Below are 14,707 nucleotides of genomic sequence, written 5' to 3'. Positions count from 1 at the left end.
TTTTGCTAAGGTTCCACAGATGAAAAAAGTATCTAGCAGGACCAAGTAATGACAGTCACTTTTTAGGTGAAGATATGAACACTATGCCTGGAACAGCCTTAGTAAAAGAGAGCAAGACAACTTGGGGCACAAAAGAAATCAGAGCAAATACAGAGGCAAGAATTCCAATTTTCAATAACTAGAAAGAATTTAAACAATAATTTGTTGCTTAGATTTGTTTATGCAATGACTCTCAACCATGTTCCTTTTAGAGAAAAAAAAAGCCTTTAAAAAGGAGTGTTTAGTTTTATTTAGAAAATTCATTACAAGTGTTTTTTTCACATTACAGTAAGAACAAGCACCATGTTTACATCATGAGTGAGGTTTGGAAGGCTGAACGAACTGCTCCTTGAACAGCAGAGGCATTAGACAGCACCTTTACCCTGGGGCTTTAGAAAATGCCCCAAATCACAGGATGACTGAGATGATGGAAGTTACTGAAATCCATTTTGCATCCAGCTCTGGAATGCAGCAAAGGAAAATCACCTTGGCACAGCAGCTCTTGCCACAGGCAGGGCCCAGCTGCAGCAGGCATAGCTGATTTAGGGCTAACTAGAGTTTGCAATGATCCCCCAGGAATCCCCTCCCATGGACCAATACCCACAATTCCCAGTATTTCCAGCCAGCACAGCACTGAGCTGCTCCTTTAAAAGGGTTATGCAGCTCATTGCACCTGAAGACCCACATCAAGGATGGAGTTAAACAGAGCTACAACAAACGGGCAGAAGAGAGAAACAGGTGAGTCAGCAAGGATGGAAAATACACAGAAGAGTAGAAGAAACTTTCCTTGCAATAAGCCTACATGGATTTCTACCAAGTCAGATTTACAGCACCCATTCCATGATTAGTTCTTCCCTCCAGCAGCCCTGTTCATGGAGTGGTGCCAGGGAGTCACCCAGTCAGCCTTCCTGCGCTCCCCTCACCGCAGGAAGGGCTCCCAGTCCCACGGGGATGCAGGCACAGGAAGTTCTCCCTCGGGATCAAGCACAACACCTCACTTTTTATGGCTCTGTACAAAGGCAGGGACAGTGAGAGTGCCATCCTTGACTCCTGCTCGGGTCTCAGGTTTGTGCTTTAATGAGAAGACAAGGGCTCGCACGGCCCTGCGATACGGAGCGCTAATGAGGCGGGAACAGAGATGAAAAGCTTCGCGCTCAATATTTTCAGCCAGTGGGTGATCAATCTGAAAACAGCAAAGTATAAAATTAGATCTTTACACTTAATAAGGAGGCCAGCTGATTGAAATTGGAGTTTGGTGCTTTTCAGTGTTTCTTCATTAATCAGCTTAGATTCAAGGAAATCTGCTTCCTATCACAAGTGTAACAGGAAGAGCAATTTAATTCCACCCTAGCAATTAAGGGACAAGGCAACGTGGTCAGTGGCAGGGAACATATCCCCACCTCCAGCTGGGTGGCAGTACTTTGCCATCACAACAGGAAACTAATCTGTGACAAGCTTTGGGTATCAAGCTCAACTGCAATTATAAGCTATGCTGTAGTGTCTCCATAAAGCTCACTTTTGAGCTTGCTGATATAAGGTACCTTGGATACTATTTTAAACTTGATTCCAACAGCAACTCTAAGACATGCCAAACACTTGGCAACTCTCTGCCTGGTGCTATAAAGGGAAATGTGGGCTCTCTATGTGTAGAAGAAGGTGTAATTAAGAACGCAGAAAGGGATTTGCTAAATGTTAATTATGTAGTTACTGCTTCAATGTGTGCCAAAACCTGTAATTCAGCACAGTTTAGGAAACCTCCCCCCCTTAAAGAAATTGTTTTAATTTCACTTTTGCCTTTTTGATGGGGAATCTCCCATGCTTTGCCTGCAGGAGATTCCAGTGAGCTAAGTGGTATTCCTGCAAGTCCTTCACCACACAGGTTTTACTACCCATCACTAAAAAGTCCCTTGGATCCACTCAGTCCCACCTTCCCTTCAGCTTCTGTCAGCCTCTCAGGTGTCAGTGCAGCAGCTGTGGCTCCCCTGCCTTTATAAGCAGTTCAACTGCTGTAACCTCTGCTTGCGCATGTGATGGCTGCAGGTGTTTTCAGATGAGTCCAGTTCAGAGGCAATTCTGCTTTACCCAGTCTGCTTCACCCAAATCTACCTGTTTTAGGCTGTTACTAGAGTCTTTATGTCCCACAGATTCACACTTAACAGTCACCATGCATAGCTCTGCTTTTTAAGAACTAAGCTTGACTCAGCAAAGGTGAGCTCCCACCTTTCAGAATCATTCCTACAGCGAACCATCCTTCTGGGCTGCCCCAGACTGGAAGCTGGAGAGGTTTTTCTCACAGCTAGCAAACACACAACTTTGAAACTCTTGAATATTTATCAATCGACTTGTCTTTTAAAGAATAATTAATGAATGCATTGAAAATTATAATTATTATGGCATTTCATGGACCAAGCAAACTAGTTATTAAGCCTTACAGCAAAGTCTTGTTCATTTAGTTAACCATACCTGAGGGATCTGGTATTTATCACTTTATACACTGTCAACCCTGCCTCTTCATTTTTGCTATAGATTTAAATTTACAAATATTTAATTGGGAAACATCAAAAAAGTCCCCACTGTTGCTTTTGTAGCTGTTTGTTACGATAAACTTCATATTGTATTAATTTCATCCTTGTACAGCCCAACTGCAGTGGCCACACAAGTAATCTGTTAACAGGTTATGGAAATGACAGCAAATACACCTCGCTTACAATTAGCAGGTTCACTTGGTTAACACCAAAAAACATTACCTTGCAAATGAAGCTACTTATAAATAGGGATGTGCTATGAATCCCTAAAAATAGGAACAGATCACCTGATCTTGTCCCCACTCTGCAGGCAGGACCAGCTTGGCAGTATCTCTGGCTGGAAAAGGTTTAACTTGTTCCTACAAGAAGGAATTTTTGGAGCCACAGACAAGTGGCTCTGAACTGTACCTCTAATTCCAGGGCTTCACAGAGCAGCTTCCGAGCGTTCTTTCTGAAAGCCTCGGTCTTGGGATCGCTCCTGACCTCAATGGAGGGCCTGTTGGAGTGGTCCCTGATGAAGGTTCGCCACTCCCTGTAAATGTCCTTGGCGAGGCCGGACACGTCCGGGTCGGGGTGTTTGCGCATCTTGTTCACGGTGTGACCTGGAAAACAGGAACAGCTCCTTTGGGCCTGGCAGCTGGGAACAAATACAACTGACACCAGTCAAATCCTATCGGTGCTAAAGCAGCCACACACGTTCTTAACTCTCAGCAAAACAACCAAAGCATTGACACAAACTTAAATACAAAATGACCAGGACTCAAGCATGGAGCTTGAGAAATTAGCAAGGAATTGTGAAAATCACCTTCCCAAGTCACCAAGGTGACCTATTTAACACAGAGCTACACTAGCTTTTTACACCAATCCTGGATCTGGTGAAGGTTTTTAAGCTTTTAACTGGGAACCCCTTTAAGGAAGCAGATGTTGCTGGTGATGGCTGTAGCATTTTAACATGGGAACACCACGGTGACTCCAAGCAGAATCTTTCCCATCGAGAACACCTGGCAGTGGAGAAGAGGCTTTCCCCTGCGAGGAGACAAAAGGGACCTTCCTGCTTCCAGAGGGGTGTTTTTCCCTGGCCAGGAGCGCTGTTGGCCAGGAGATGTCACTGTTAGGCTTCAGTGGCTCTTCCAGGCCGGCGCTATTCAGGCTGGCATTGGGAAAAATCCCGGGAAAAGCCTGAATAGGCTGAAGATGGCAAATGAAATTACAGATCAAAAAGACGAGGAAAGGGGCGACTGCAGCTCCTTTTCCAGGGCTCTGTGAACAGAGATCCGGCTGCTCTGATGGCAAACAAAGGCCGGGATGCTCTCCCTGTTGAGGAAAGGCAGGGACCATGTGGTCACACGTTATCCTTCCCCCAAGCCCTGTGGAAAAGAGGCAGGCAGCGAACTGTGCCATTTGCTCGGAGCTGCCCATCTGCTGGGGATTCCTCAGTGTGAGGATGCAGGAGGCAGTTCCAGGCCAGTCTGAGGAGATTTTCTCACACCTTCAGAGGATTCAGCCAAATCAGATAAATGAACATGGACGGACAGGAGAAGGAATAAAACACAGAGCTACCAAGGAGAGCTCTTCAAAACTCTGACCACTAAAGGGGTGATGCAATATTTCCTGGGAGGAATCAGAGGACAGCTGACATTTTCAGTACAAGCTGTGAAAACTGCAGGCTTGATATCAACAATATTTCATTGGCAGCCATTTCCTCATTTCTTAAAAAGCTTCCAGACTAATCTCTAGTGTAGTGACAAGCCAAGCAGACACAAGACAGCCTAATATTCACAGTTTAGATAGACCAGATGTACCTATTTTAGTGGAAAGTAACACTTCCTTGGAAGGTATCTTCTTCTTCAGCTCCTTCAAAGCTTCCATCAGGTTCTCTTTCGATTGCCCAGGAAGCTCGAGTATAGACTTCCATCGTTTTATGTCTTCCACAACCACAACTCTCTGGGAAAGAGAAAAGCCCATTAGGAAAGTGGAATATTGTTACAATGAATAAGGACACTACCTTCATCTCAGCTAATGGGGCTGTTATCAGTGCATGAATTATTGATCATAGCACAGAATACACAACGGGTACTTGCTTGGAATTAGAAAACTCCTGCAAATCAAGACTGAAGTAACCAGCAAACCAAATGAGAGGCTTCGCCCTGGTCTGCCAAACTCTGGGGATGTAGCCAATGTCTCCTAGAAGTGTTCTGAATTTAAGGAATCCATTGTATAAATATTTCTAAATAGGAAAAATTATTCAGGGGGAGGTGGCTGATTATCCTTAGAATCCAGCTCAGATTGACTTCAGAAGTAAAACAATGCCAGCAAGGTAAGAAACAAAGCATTAGAGAATATGAAGGCAGACCTGAATACACTGCACAGTTGCAGTGTTTTTCACTGGTTTTGCCACAGAACTTGACAGAACAGACTGCAAATAGTGCAAGTCTCATATTTGGGATGTGAGGCATCTTATCCAGCAGTGGTCAGACAACTGCAGTGCTTTATGCACCATTCTTTTTCGATTTTTGCCCCACTTGATGAACTTTTTGGTGCAGCATGTTTTGCTGTTGTGTTTCTACAAGCAGGTGACCAAGAGGGGTTCAGCTCTCGTGCAGGTCTCACTCAAGACATCCATGAAATGAACTGAAGGGGTTTTCCTTGCTGGAAAGGGATGAGAACCAGCTGGAAATACTGAGGCTGGCGGTATCAGCGGGCTGTCCTCGAATCGTGTGCCCAGCCTGACCCTGCACCACTCCGACTTATAACCCATGGAACCGCCTGCAAAGCAGCAGAGCCCTCTGCGCCTGTACAACCACTTCCCTGTTCGGATCCCACCTCAGCACTGCAAAGATTCCGGTGTAGAACCGGTGTTCACACACACCGCTGCTCCCCCGCCGCCCCGGCCGTGCCGCCGCAACCTCCCGCCGGTGACCTGCCTTGAGGGACTCGAGGGTGACCTGCCGGCAAGCGCGGGGCCCGGCCGCGGCCCGTCGGGGGCTCTGGGGGTCGCGGGCGCGGCGCACCACGAACCGGTCCATGTTCGCCCCGCCGCCCTTCCTCACGGAAGCTGCCACGGGGGCCGCGCCATTTCCGCCCGGTAGTTCCCTCCAGGGGCGAGGCCCTATGGGATGGCCGAGGGTACCCCGCTGTATGAACTACGTGTCCCAGCAGGCATCGCGCGGGAGCAGCTGCCGCTGCCTCGCCCTTTCCGCACGGTAGTTTCCGCCGGGGGCGAGGCTCTATGGAATGGGCGGGGATGCCCCGCGGCGCGGACTACACCTCCCAGCAGGCTCCGCGAGGGGCACGCCTCGCGAGACGCTGCTGCCGGCCGCTGCCGGGGCGGAGGAACGAAGATGGCGGTGCGGCGGGGAGGCCTCGCCGTCCTCCTCCTGCCGCTGTTCCTGGTGATCCAGGCGGGAGCCGCCTCGCAGTCGCTCCCCGCCGCCTCCTCCGAGGCCTTCGACTCCGTGTTGGGCAACACGGCATCGTGTCACCGCGCCTGCCAGCTGACCTACCCCCTGCACACCTACCCCAAGGTACGGGCGGGCCCTTCCCCGCACCGGCGCCGCTTCCCTCCGCCTCCCCCGGGGCTGGCACGACCCGTCCTCTGCCCCTCTCCCCCTGCAGCTCCGCGTCTTGTCTAAAGACAGATACTTCTTCACGTAAATAGATGGGTAGGCTGCCGCTTGCCAGTGAAGCGCTGTTGTCAAAGTACAGCTTTGTCAGTGCTGGGGCTTTTGTGGGTTTTGGGCGTTTTGCTGGTTTTTTTTTTTTCCTTATGCGTTCCTAAAAAGGGAGCTGTAATTTGGCTTGGGCTGCTCCGTATTTTGGGCACTGGAACTGTGCTGTGTTCGTGGCAGGGCAGAGATCCTGAGTCAGGGCGCCAGTGCGGCACTTGGCTGTTGAAGGATGAAGCATAAATGATGACAAACAAGGAGCTGGTCAGAGCCTTTATGGGAATCTTTTATCTCATGATAAAATGCTGAAGTTGTGTCTGGTAGAAATTTAATTTCACACCCCACAGTTTGCTGTTGGTTCATGCTTTGCACGCCTTTGAACTACGGGCTTAATCTCATATTTCCTTGTTCTTTCTTGGCAATAAACTTCATTATCAACTGTAGCAGGTGAAACTCTTACCCCATATTTGGGATTTCACAGTCCCAAATGCTGCTGGGAAGGCAGCAGGCAAGTGGAGCAGTGCTAGGATCAGGTAACAGGGCTTTGTCTGCTTCCCTGTGGAATTCAGTTGGATTTTGTAGCTGGAAAGATGTAACAGGGAGTTGTGTGGAATATGAGTAAATTTACACATGTGTTACGGTTTGTTTTGGTGTATGGATCTTGTTTCTCTTGCAGGACCACTGAAGTTCAAGGAGGGCTGATATTTATGTGATTTTTATTGCACTTTTGAATTTTGTTGCTTCACTTTTTGAGTAAGAATTTTGTCATGTGTTGTTGTTCATTAATGCAATTACACCTTTTAAATTTAGTGCTTGTTTTGTTTGTCACAGAAGTGCTGTTGGAATTGAAAGAAATTTGTTTTAGTTGTGATTGGAAATTAAGATAAACTTTATTGAGAGTGTTGTGGAAATCCATCTGTAAAGCTGATTTATCTGGATGTCAAATTAAAAAAAAACATCTTCTGTCACAGCACCACTCACCTTGTCAGTGTTAGACTTGAATTTTAGTCTATATTCACAATTTTCTACTCTTGTGCCTTTAATGCACATGAATTTGTGCTCTCAGTTAAAATGGCCAGGTCATTTACAACAGGTTGTACAAGAGGTGTGGTGTGTTTGGTTGTTGTTAAATTAATTCAGAGCCTGTTTTGCACCTGTGCAGTTCGAGTGGCTGCTGGCTTTGAGGTTCTGGTTCATGGGTCAGTGGCAGGGTGTGGTCAGGGGGACACTCCTGTGACAGAGGCTTTAGTTCACATCCATTCCCCTGGACCTGTGGACAGAAGAAATACTAGGTGTAGGATTTCTATATTTGCTTAATTTTAATGGCTGCCAGTGGGGAAGTACTTTTGCCCTTCAATTCAGTATAATAAATAAACATTTGTGTTTGTGGAGCTGGCACTAGGTAGATAACCAGGATGCTGTGCAGGACATCAGAAAATAATCCCTTTTTCTGATAGTTCTGTTGTAGCTCTGATTAGTCTCATTAGACTGTTTAGATACATTGTATTCCACTGTCAAAAGCAGAGGATTTCTGTCCTTTCCTGCTGGGTTTTCCCATTTAAGTTCTGAGAATGGAGATTTTCTACTCTTTGTAGGATTAAACATCAAAAAATCTTTTACAGCACTGTCTCTTAATTTCAAACACAGCACTTTCTAAAACATTAATTTTGCCTGTGAGTCGTGGGTCTGGAATTACAAAACAGCATTTGCTGTTCCAGGTTTGCCCACTGCAGAAGGAAAAGCTCTGTTTGAAATAAATCCATAGGTTTTGCTGTTCCAGGTTTGCCCACTGCAGAAGGAAAAGCTCTGTTTGAAATAAATCCAAAGGTTGTTAGTGCTGCTTGGCTTGGGTTTATTTCACCCCATTTCACCTTGAGCTGGGTTGTACTTCTGGTGGAGGGAAGGAGGACAGAAACACCCAACCAAACAACAAAAAAAATATTTGTTTTCTGACAATTTGTTGTGGGCTGGAGGGATGCAAGCCTTTCCTTGTGCCTCCCCAGGAAGAGGAGCTGTACGCCTGCCAGCGCGGCTGCCGACTCTTCTCCATCTGCCAGTTCGTGGACGATGGCGCCGATTTGAATCGGACCAAACAGGAATGCGACTCTGGTGAGCCCTCAGAGCCCCTTCAGCATCCCATCAGCTGAAGTGGAGGGGAGAGCTGCAGTGTATGAAAGGGTGCTGTTGAATTGGTGGCCTTCTTTTAGTTGCTTTGGGTTTGTTTAACAGCTTCTTAAAGTCTATATACAGGATATATATAAAAAAATCTTAAGGGAAAGTTGTTCTCTGTGAGTTTCTCCTCAGTGTTGCTGTTTTCCTGAATTTCTCAAGTATCATCAGTCTCTGTAAATAAATTAGAAATGCTGCATTTTACTGTAAACAGTTTGTCATAGAAAACACAAAATGCCTGGGGGGAAATCCAGGCAAATGAACACTTGTCTTTTAATAATTCCCTGTGACAATCAGTCCCATTTGCCATTCCTGACAAATCTGTATGTAGAAGTGAATTTTTCAGTGGAGCAAGAGCACAGATTTTAATGTGCCTTATAACTTGTGGTCTAGCCTCCATCCTAAGCTTTCCTTGCAGCTAAACCCTTGGGAATGAGGTACATGTTTTGTTTGGAATAGGCCTTTAAGTACTGGTTACTAATTCTCTCTGGCTAGCTGTGTTAGAGCAGATATTTAACAGTGAAGATGAAATATATAGAATCATTTAAGTTGGAGAAGACCTTTAAGATCAAGTCCAGCCATTCCCCCTGCACTGCCAAGCCCATCCACTAAACCATGTCCCCAAGTGCCACACCTTTATGTCCCTCCAGGGATGTTGTGTGATACAGGCCAATTAATAGTGGGTTTGGAATTCTGTAGAACTTTCTTCCAATAATGTTAAGGAAGCTGATTCAGTTTTATTCAGAAAGGAAAGCTAGGAATTCTCCACCTTTACTACCAATACAATTAATCACCAGGCCAGCATTCAGGGGAGGCTTTTGTCCTCTCAGTAGCTCCTGAAAGCAAGAGAGCTTGTGGCCAGCTCAGGTAGGGAAGCAGAAAGCCTGGCATGCAGAGATGCTCATGTGTTACAGAAGTGCAGTAAATGCTCCAGAAATGGGCTAATGCTCCAGTCTGTCACACTGTGTGTAGCTGTGATACAGCCTGTCAGTGTAGTTGTCAAACCACACACGAAGGAGTGCCATAAAGCAGGGTAACGTAGCAATAGAGCACATGTACAGTAATGGAACAGTTGCTTATTTCTGGTTTAACTCTCCTTTCTGGGGCTGTTGTCTTTGCTGGCTTATGTTCTGTGATCTGCTGTGGGTGCCCTGAGTGATAAGTGTTGTGTGCTTGGCAGATCCATCTTGGCTGCTCTGCTCAGTTCTGTCTCTGATGCTTCCTGCAAACACTGACTTGATGGCAGTTGTAGCATGGAATGGCTGCTCAGGTGCCACGAGCTGAACACTCAGATGTTTAGCTGCTGGCCATGCTTCCTGCCAGCTTCTTAGTCCTTATGATGGTCCATTTGTTCCTCTGGAAAACTGGGAGAGCTGCTGTCCTCTGTGTTGCTTTTTGGGTTGATTCTTTAGTTCAGGTACTACCCCAACACCGTCCACCTAAGCTTTAAAATTGTGCAGGAGAGCTATGCCTGCGTATTGTCTGCCTGATTTGTCCAGGGGTAGAATAAACTAAATTATTCTCTCCAAATAATTTAGATTTCTTGGTCTTTATGATCTCTAGTGAGCAATTAATAGAAGCTCTCTTTAAAACAAAGAGTTTGTTTCATTTTTCATAAGAAAATACTCCATAATACTTTCAGTGCAGTTTCTGTATTAGCAGGAAATGCTTCCTTTGATTTTCCTGTGATACCATGGCTTCTGCTGTTACCTCAAAGGGATTTAATGGGCTGATGGTCCCTCTGTTTTCTTTAGGATTCCATCTCTGCTCTCTGTTGTTTTGTGTGATATGTAGAGGAAAGCTCTAGTGGTGGTGGGAGGATCAATGAGAACTTGCATCCCTGAGCTCAGCCAGGGTAACATTGGTGATCGTTTGCTCTGATTGCAGCCAGATTTCAACTCCCTGCTCTGTTGAAGCTCTGATTCTGTCATTAGACCTCAGAGCAAATGCTACCCTGGGATTGCCATATCTTCCCCTGCAAATGGGACTGTCAACTGCTGCTTTGTTTCTGATCCAACTTATACTGAGAATGTTTTCTTAACTAAAATGCAGAATTTATCATCTGATTTGGGGAACTTCTCCCTTGCAGCCTGTACTGAAGCATACTCCCAATCTGATGAACAATATGCTTGCCATCTTGGATGCCAGAACCAGTTGCCATTTGCTGAGTTAAGGCAAGAGCAAGTAAGTAGGTGACATGTTTTTCAAATACCACCTACTTGTTTCTGTTCAGTGTGTGTCTTCTCTTTTTTAAATTTCTTCAAATAGAAAATAAATTTTTCAGTCCTAAGGACTGAAATCTAGACATGAGGTGAGGGGTGAGCAAGAACATAACTTCTGTCCTTTCCATATAAAAACAAATAGAAAAAATGTTTATGTTGTGCTTGCAGTTAATGTCCCTGATGCCAAGAATTCATCTCCTCTTTCCTCTGACACTGGTGAGATCATTCTGGAGTGACATGATGGACTCAGCTCAGAGCTTCATAACATCCTCATGGACTTTCTACCTTCAAGCAGATGATGGCAAAATTGTCATATTCCAGGTGCTTCCTTTTTTCATTGAGATTAAGGTGTCCTGGCTGCTGACTTCAACTCTGCTCCTTCCAGACAGAGAAAAGACTGTAGACACCATCAGAAGTGTTTAGGTTTTCCTAGTATTTCACTGCCTTTAGGGCCATTTTAAAATTCAAACTTAAAAGAATAGAGCATGTCTTAAGCTTAATTTCTCTATTAGTTCTGAAAATGTAAATTATCAAAATCAGTGGAAGCTTTTTAGCAGGATCTCCTAACTCCTTACTTTGTTTTAGTCAAAGCCAGAAGTGCAGTATGTTCCACAGCTTGATCAGGAAACTGGAGATACAAAAGGATCCTTGTCGCTGAGTAAAACAGCCTGTAAGTTGTTCTTTGTGCTTTGGAAGAGTAAATGTAAGTGTTCCCTGTCATGGAAATTTTAAAAAATGACATTACAGGTGGCATATGAAAGCAAATTTTTAGAAAGCTGCAATATAATTATTTACTGTGCAGAGTGCACTGTGTACACTTGGCAAAGTGTGGTAGAAACCAAACTCTGCTGGAAATGGAAGCCTGCAAGCTGGGGCTGTTTTAAAAGCTTCTGTAAATGCTTTTAAATTTAAAATTCTTTTAAATGCTGTCTGTACAAAGTGTGTGGGGTTGGTTTGGGTTTTCCCTCCCCTTGCTCTCCTGACCTGTGTTTGTGCCCTGGTGCCTCAGCAGACGGACGTCCCGGGAGCTCACAGACATTCCGGGGGCTCTTCGAGGAGCGAGCGAACGACAGCTTCTTCAAGTGTCTCTCCATGTACGTATGTCCTGGGGTGTCTGTGTGTCTGTGCCCGCTGAGGAGGGTAAAGGCCTTTCCTCTGTGTGTGCAGCACTCTTGGGAGGTCTCAAGGTCTCCAAGTCTGTAGGCTCAGGATGCACAGCATCACAATTTTCTATCTGACCATTGGTGCTGCTTTGCTGTGCTGGCTCTGTGTTTTCTGCAGGCTGTCCTGCCAACTTTGATTTTCTTTTCCATTTCAAGTGAACAACATTTTGATAATTTCCTGCACTGTGTTTTGAGCGTGTTCTGGGAACTGTTTAATCAATACTGTGTTTTGCCTGTTCATTAGCTCTGGATGTGTTTTAGGGCAAAGCACTTTGTTTTGGGATTGTGTTTATGTAGCACGCTTGTATGTCTTGTTTCCAGGCCGAAAATACTCAGTATGTATTGATTAAAGCTTTTTTATTTTCTCCTTAAAAGTTCACACGTGAAGGATCAGTGAATTGCCCTGCAGATGCATAACAGAAAAATCTTTTTAAATCTGTGAACAGGAGGGTTCTTAGGGCCCCATAACAGAATTGAGCAAGTCTTTTGTGATATCAAACAGGCATTAGAATACCCAGGAGTCTGCAGTGGGCTGTGTAGCTGGAAGAGCCAGAGACTAATGAATTGGCAGGAAAGGCAGTCAGAAATGAGCCCAACTTTTTAGAGGTCCATTGTCTTGTATTCAGTCTATGAAATCTATCAGCATTCTTCTCATTTCAGAAATTCCAGTTGGATTTTAACCACTACACTCGTCCTGTCAGTGCTGGTGCTGCTCTGGATTTGTTGTGCAACTGTAGCTACAGCTGTAGAGCAGTATGTTCCATCTGAGGTACTGCATTTCAGAACTACAGTGTTTGGGATTTATTCATTATATTGCTTTTATGTTACAGCTCTCTAGAGACAGAAATATTTGGGGAAGGTTCAGATAAGAAGGGATTTTTATTTAGCGGCTGTGGATGACAAACCAATTTTGTTTATTTAAATGATGGTTTTATATCTGAGCATTCTTGCTTATTCCTGTGGCTCACAGGAGCTCTGAGCCTTATTTAAACATGTTGTCTTTTGGTTTGTAGTGCTGTACTCTCAACACCCTTCAAATTGTTGTGAACAAATGGAGGTTGATTCTCATTTCTCTGGGAATGAAGCTCTACTGAGGGTTGGGTGGTGTAGGGGGGACCAGTATGGGTTTAATGCAGGAGGATCAATAGTGAGAACAGTGACAGCAAAACTATTGGTGAGTGCAGTCTCATGGAGGGGAACAAGCACTCCCCCAGTGCCCAGGGAGCCCTGACTCGGTGTTTGCACACCAAAGGAGCTGTTACACAAACGCTGTATCCACCCTTGTTCTGGCAGATTTAATACATTTCTTCGGGATGCAAGCCTAGTTCTAGCTGTGAATTTCAGATTCTACAGAAAGCCTTGTGTTGCAGGGCTGCAGCCATTAGAACCTGGAATTCAGCTGCAAACTGAAATTCATTTTATTCACAGTATGGAGAGTCTTTGTCTTAAAGTACCTTGTTTAAATGTTTCAGAAGCTGAGCATCTATGGAGATTTGGAATACATGAATGAGCAAAAACTCAACAGATACCCACCCTCTGCACTTGTTGTGGTTAGATGCAAGACTGAGGAACATGAAGAAGCAGGACCTCTTCCTACAAAAGTCAATCTGGATCAATCTGCAATTTAAATCCATTGGATCTGATAGACTAATTCTAACAGAGCTAGAAACTCCTGATTGATTATGATGGTTCTTCAGATGAGAAGCTTAGCAGCCAGTCTTTAAATGCAAATAAAGTTGCAGAATCAACAAATGTCATGGGATTTTGTTTTCAGCTAGTAGAGAAGATTCAGACATTCAGACATGAATTTGTTTGTTTCCAGGCATAATCACTTTTCACTGGTGTTTGCTATTGTGTCTTTTTGCTTACAAAAGTTGTAAGCATGCTTTCCATACTTCAGCCAGGACACTTTCAAACTTACTTGTGTGTTCTAGGATGTAATGTGTACAGTCAGAGTTAGCTTTGTAAAGGTATAAGACGTTTTAAATAGGCAGGAAATGCCTTTCTAGTGTTGCACTTTCTGTTGTAGTTAAGAGAAAATATTATAAAATTATCTGCTGAATTTTTTTGTACTTGTTAATGTCCATGCACAAACAACCTTGTCTTCAAAAATAGAAATATATTTTTTCTACGGTGTGGCAATATTCAAGGTGGAAAGAGTTTGTGAGGTACTGTAAGCTAGAACTCAGCTTGTGAAAGATGGAAACTTGTTAAAATTTACAGACATATCCCTTCACATGTAGAACATTACATGGTCAGTTATTTTGTCAAACTTTAGCCTTGAAGTCTTTAATTGCTTGTAAAGTTAGCACCTGTGTTTTCTGAAAACTTCTACTTTCTGTTCTTGATTAACTATTCTGGTCTTGTAACTTCATTTACAGAAACAAGTTGATTCCTGAGAAATGAGAGCAGACAAATAAAATTGACTGTATAGAAAATGTTGACTGCATAGCTTTTTACAATGGTTAATTATCGACCACAACAGGCTCAGTGTGAAAGGCTGTCTGTAGCCTTCCTCTTATGGGCAACGTGACCTGATTTTGCTGTGATTCACTAACACAGCAGCAACAACTAACAATGTCCCTCATGCCTAACCTATTTTTTGTGGCTCTTACTTTATGCTGGTTCCCACAGTGTTGGCAGGTTGGGGGTGTTGGTGATTTATTTTAGGGTGTCTAAGTGAATGCTGGCTAGAACGCAGCCTTCAATTCACTGTCATTTTTTTGTTGATTAGACAGAATTCCCTCAAAGGTTTAAAAAAATGTAATGAACTGTGGTGATTCTGGGTGATGCAGTGATGTATTCCCTTACCTCACCCTGCCTCAGTGGCTGTTCCCAGCTTTGCTCTGAGCAGCTGATTGTGTGAGTGCAGCTGATGGAGCCTTTCAGGCACAATGTGCAGACCCCAGCCCAGCAGCACTCCA

General features: G+C 44.5%; 2 protein-coding genes across 3 annotated transcripts; one reads left to right on the top strand and one right to left on the bottom strand.

The window, feature by feature from the left end:
• Positions 1–273: 273 nt before the first annotated feature.
• TCEANC2 (transcription elongation factor A N-terminal and central domain containing 2) lies at positions 274–5,619 on the bottom strand. The gene is made up of 4 exons (XM_058842761.1): positions 5,485–5,619; positions 4,367–4,504; positions 2,973–3,166; positions 274–1,222 (listed from the first exon to the last, which is right to left on the bottom strand). The coding sequence occupies exons 1-4, from the start codon at positions 5,588–5,590 to the stop codon at positions 1,034–1,036; spliced, it is 627 nt and encodes a 208-aa protein (XP_058698744.1). The 5' UTR covers positions 5,591–5,619; the 3' UTR covers positions 274–1,033.
• Positions 5,620–5,665: 46 nt separating this feature from the next.
• TMEM59 (transmembrane protein 59) lies at positions 5,666–14,221 on the top strand. 2 transcript variants are annotated; one of them, XM_058842760.1, is made up of 8 exons: positions 5,666–6,088; positions 8,233–8,338; positions 10,488–10,582; positions 10,789–10,941; positions 11,206–11,290; positions 11,633–11,714; positions 12,444–12,552; positions 13,256–14,221. In XM_058842760.1, the coding sequence occupies exons 1-8, from the start codon at positions 5,681–5,683 to the stop codon at positions 13,409–13,411; spliced, it is 1,194 nt and encodes a 397-aa protein (XP_058698743.1). In that variant the 5' UTR covers positions 5,666–5,680; the 3' UTR covers positions 13,412–14,221. The 2 variants fall into 2 exon arrangements, with proteins under 2 accessions (XP_058698743.1, XP_058698742.1); XM_058842759.1 differs by having other exon boundaries at positions 11,630–11,714.
• The last annotated feature ends 486 nt before the right edge of the window (positions 14,222–14,707 follow it).

The sequence above is a fragment of the Poecile atricapillus genome, chromosome 7 (assembly GCF_030490865.1).
Source record: "Poecile atricapillus isolate bPoeAtr1 chromosome 7, bPoeAtr1.hap1, whole genome shotgun sequence".
NCBI classification, from domain to species: Eukaryota; Metazoa; Chordata; class Aves; order Passeriformes; family Paridae; genus Poecile; species Poecile atricapillus.
The sequence above is the reverse complement of the archived record's forward strand: the minus strand, read 5'-3'. Positions and strand labels throughout refer to the sequence as shown.